Source organism: Elephantulus edwardii, unplaced genomic scaffold (assembly GCF_000299155.1).
Source record: "Elephantulus edwardii isolate Elephantulus edwardi_28Jun2011 unplaced genomic scaffold, EleEdw1.0 scaffold00026, whole genome shotgun sequence".
Taxonomy (NCBI): domain Eukaryota; kingdom Metazoa; phylum Chordata; class Mammalia; order Macroscelidea; family Macroscelididae; genus Elephantulus; species Elephantulus edwardii.
In genome coordinates this window covers 18,793,876-18,798,121 of record NW_006399776.1, presented here as the reverse complement: position 1 = coordinate 18,798,121, position 4,246 = coordinate 18,793,876, and the positions used below count along the sequence as shown (strand labels likewise).

The 4,246-nt window shown below is 37.3% G+C and overlaps 1 protein-coding gene across 1 annotated transcript; it reads left to right on the top strand.

Moving 5' to 3' along the window:
* Positions 1–2,316: 2,316 nt before the first annotated feature.
* Positions 2,317–3,243, top strand: LOC102861129 (olfactory receptor 4N5-like). Its single transcript, XM_006883262.1, has one exon. The coding sequence runs from the start codon at positions 2,317–2,319 to the stop codon at positions 3,241–3,243; it is 927 nt and encodes a 308-aa protein (XP_006883324.1).
* Positions 3,244–4,246: the final 1,003 nt, after the last annotated feature.

Below are 4,246 nucleotides of genomic sequence, written 5' to 3'. Positions count from 1 at the left end.
CCTTTAGTCTCTGGCTTTTACGTTTGTGCACGCATGGTATTTCTGTGGATATATGAGCTAATGTGTTGTATTGCTTTCATATGTTCTACATTTTTGGCAAGTTATTTATAGAAACTTCTGTACTAACCATCCTATTAAGCTTTATAGATGCATAAGAGCAAATAGTTTTAATGTTTCCAAATATATATACTCTATGCCACCATGTGGACTTGATCTCTGCTATTTGGACTTTTCTGTTTCTCTTCTCTTCCTTATTTTTCTCACTTCTCTGTCTTCCTTTTCTAGGTCCCTTTCACTAACACTTTCTGTCAAGAGATTTCCCCCTCCTCTCTATAATTATGTTTCATGGAGCTTAAAATATGGATTATTTCATTAAATAGCACAAGATATATTGTTACACACTGCATTTCTATAATTTGCTATAGAGAAGAAATTTTCAGATTTTTAAAAAAAATCCCTGTAATAAAATATGTTTTAGCATATACCTTCCTTATTTGGTTTGGACTCAACATATACACTCCACTGTAGCAATTTATTGTTTATAGTATAGTCATTAAAAAGTAAATTTTTTTAAAAGAATGAAATAGATTGTTAAATATATTTAAGTATATCCATGTATATCAATAAACCATATACATGTAAAGGGAGTTGTATTGTGGCCTAGTGGGCTAAGAATTGTGTTGCCAACCAAAAAACAGGAAATTTGAATCTGCCAACTGCTCCATGGGAGAAAGATGGACAATCCCCTCTTATGACATCTACAGCTGGAGAGTCTACTGTGGGTCGATTTTGCTTGATGTCAATGAGGGAGTTTGTAACATACACGAGTGCAGTGGTTACAGTGGTCGCCTTCTAGTGAAAGATTGATGGTTTGAACCTAGCAGATTCTTAGCAGGGAAAAGGTGAAGGAATCTACTTTTGTAGATTCTGTAACGCTTTAAAGGGTTAAAAACCCTATGTGTGTTAATACTATGTTATACCTGGTTACTGTGAGTCATAACTGATTCCAGAGCAGTGTATATTTCCTCGTGTACTTTCCTGAGATGTGAAAATAAACATATATCGATAGACAGAAGTAGATAAGAATCTGTGCTGCGACCCTGAAAGCCCATGGTTTGGATCCATGAGCCGCTCTGCAGGAGAAGGATGAGCAATCTCCTCCCATGCAATTAACTGTCTCTGAACTCCAGCTTGATTGTACACCACCACCACAACAACAATAACTTATTGTTGTTAAATGCCCTTAAGTTACAGGTGACTCAAAGCGACCCTATGAAGGAGAGTCCTTGACGTTTGGGTGTCTCTCATCCTCTCTCCAGGTTCATAGGTTTCCGGAGGCAAGCTATTATGGAAGTGGATGCCACTCCTCCTTCTAAACTTGTTTCAATCTGGGAGCTCCGCCCCACTCTCTGTCCACATTGGGTAGCCAACCATTAACGCATTTGACAAATCAGTGTCACAGTGTTCAGCCTCACAGCAACCACAAGTGACCACCTGGTCACACTACCCTACTCCAAATCCAACAGTGACTATATATACATATATAATTTTGTTGTTCTATACTCTATAGTCACAACTGACCTTAACTGACTGATAGTTTTCAGAGATAGCAAATTACATAGGAAGTGCAGAAATGAGATGTGAAATGACAACAAAAGTTATATCTAGCCCTTTTTATTCACAAAAAGGGATAAATCTTGGCAATTACCTCTAAGTTACTTGAGAGGTAGAGTAATTTTGGGGGATGCTGGGTATCACTTTGAAGACAGTACACATGAGAATATCAGACTAGTGGGAGTGCAGTAAAACAGATTGTTAGGAAATGACAAAGAAAACATAGAACCCCTATCTGGGAACTGGAAAATCCATAGAAATCAAAGGAAGAAAATACTTAATGGAATGTGTAATTGAGAAAGAAATAGGTCTAATATCTCAAAATAGCTAAACCTAAGGTAACACTTCCCCCAAAAGTCAAAGGCTGGTGTTCAAAGTCATATGTCTGGGGACCATAAGAAATTTTTTATATGATACAAAAAGGTAGGAATTCCAAGGTGAAGGACTCTTAACGTGCTGAAGAATTCTATAGAAGCAAATCATTGAATAAGAATATTGACCTAAGATTAGTGATTTTTGTTTGTGTTGAAATTTACAAGAATAAAGGAACGAGGAGTTTTACTCAGGAGAGTGGAAAGAGTTAACATGCATTATTTTCAGCTAAAGTCATTCATGTTAAACATTTTTAATTAGTTAAGAACTTTGAATTAGTTGGACAAGATAGAAATAAATCCTCTTCTCAATTTACCACAGGCCAAAGAGATGGAGCTGAGAAATAGCACAGTGATGACAGAATTCATACTTCTTGGTCTTACTCAGTCCAGAGATCTCCAGCTTCTGGTCTTCTTTCTCATCTTGGTTTTCTATCTTATCATCCTCCCTGGGAATTTCCTCATCATCCTCACCATCATATCAGACCCTGGTCTCTCAGCACCTCTTTACTTTTTCCTGCGAAACCTAGCCTTCCTGGATGCATCCTACTCCTTCATAGTGGCTCCCAGGATGCTGGCCGACTTCTTCTCTGAGAAGAAGGTGATCTCCTACAGTGGCTGCCTCACTCAGCTCTTCTTCCTGCACTTCCTTGGAGTGGGGGAAATGTTCCTTCTTGTTTTCATGGCCTTTGACCGCTACATTGCCATATGTCGACCTTTACACTATTCGGCTATCATGAAACCTAGTGTTTGCTATGCACTAATGTTCGCTCTCTTCCTTGGAAGTTTTGCTCATTCTTTTGTACAAGTGGCACTTATCCTTAACTTGCCCTTCTGTGGCTCAAACCAACTGGATAACTTCTTCTGTGATGCCCCACAGATCATCATGTTGGCATGCACAGACACCTTTGTAGTGGAGCTCCTGATTGTCTCCAACAATGGCTTGCTCACTCTCCTGTGTTTTCTGGGTCTTCTGACCTCGTACGCTGTACTCCTTTTTCATTTAAGAGGACATTCTTCTGAAGGGAAGAACAAGGCTGTGTCGACCTGCACCACTCATATTATCATCGTGTTTCTTATGTTTGGACCTGCTATTTTCATGTACACTCGCCCGTTTAGAATTTTTTCAGCTGACAAGGTGGTTTCTCTCTTCCACACGGTGATCTTTCCTTTATTGAATCCTGTAATTTATACCCTCCGCAACCAGGAAGTGAAAGCTTCTATGAGAAGATTACTTAATAGACATATAGTTAGATGAAAAAACAATTAGAAAACCTATTCCCAGAAAATCCTTTGGAAATTATTTTACTTATTTAAAATTGTGTTTTGATCATTAATCAGTCCAATTCTAAGCATTGGAGGAAGAACTATTCATGAGGCAGATAAAGTTACTCCTTTCCTCGATGTACCTCCTAGCAAAAATTGTTAGATATTAAGATAGTAAATAGAAAACATGGCTTAATGTAGAAACATTATTCTGAAGAGACTAAAAACAAAGAAAATACTAGATTGTGACTATATTTTGGAAGTATCCAATTAACTTTTAGTCACCAAGCATGGACTCTTGAGGAGATTGCTTCTTAAGGAGATGGCAGGTATTTGACTGAAATGTTTAAATGTTCTAAGGAAAGAACATTTTATGCTGATGGAACAGGAAATGCAGAAATTTAAAGATGCAATGGACTTGGTATATATGAAGGGGATAACAAAGCCTATTATACTGAAGTATAATAAGTGAATGTGAAATGGTTAAAGTTAATGTTGGAAATACTGCTTAAACATGTATGGATTACTAAGTGAATAATATAAAGTGTTTGGATTTTACAGTAATTGCAATGAGAAATCATTCTAAGGTTTTAAACAATTCATGTAAGGCAAGTTCATAAATTACTTAAGTTTATTTTCTGAAGATTTGGCTGAGATGATCAATATCACTTGTTGATTGTTATGTACCATTGAGTCAGAGCTTACCCATAGCTGACTCTCCAGCAGGTTTTCAGATGCAGTAAATTGCAAGGGTCCTCCTTTGGGAGATTGCCCATCCTTCTTCTGCAGAGCTGCTGGTGGATTCAGACCAGTCTTTGGAGAAGACTGGTCCTTTCCATAAGAGGGTATTATTATTCTTATAAATGCATTAAAAGAAATTAAGTGGGAAGCTTTTTTTCCATAACTAGGAAAAAAAGAGATGAGAAGTTGCTGGATATTTCCCTAGGACAAAATAATGAACATTTTCTACTTTCACTTTACCAAATGTGATAATT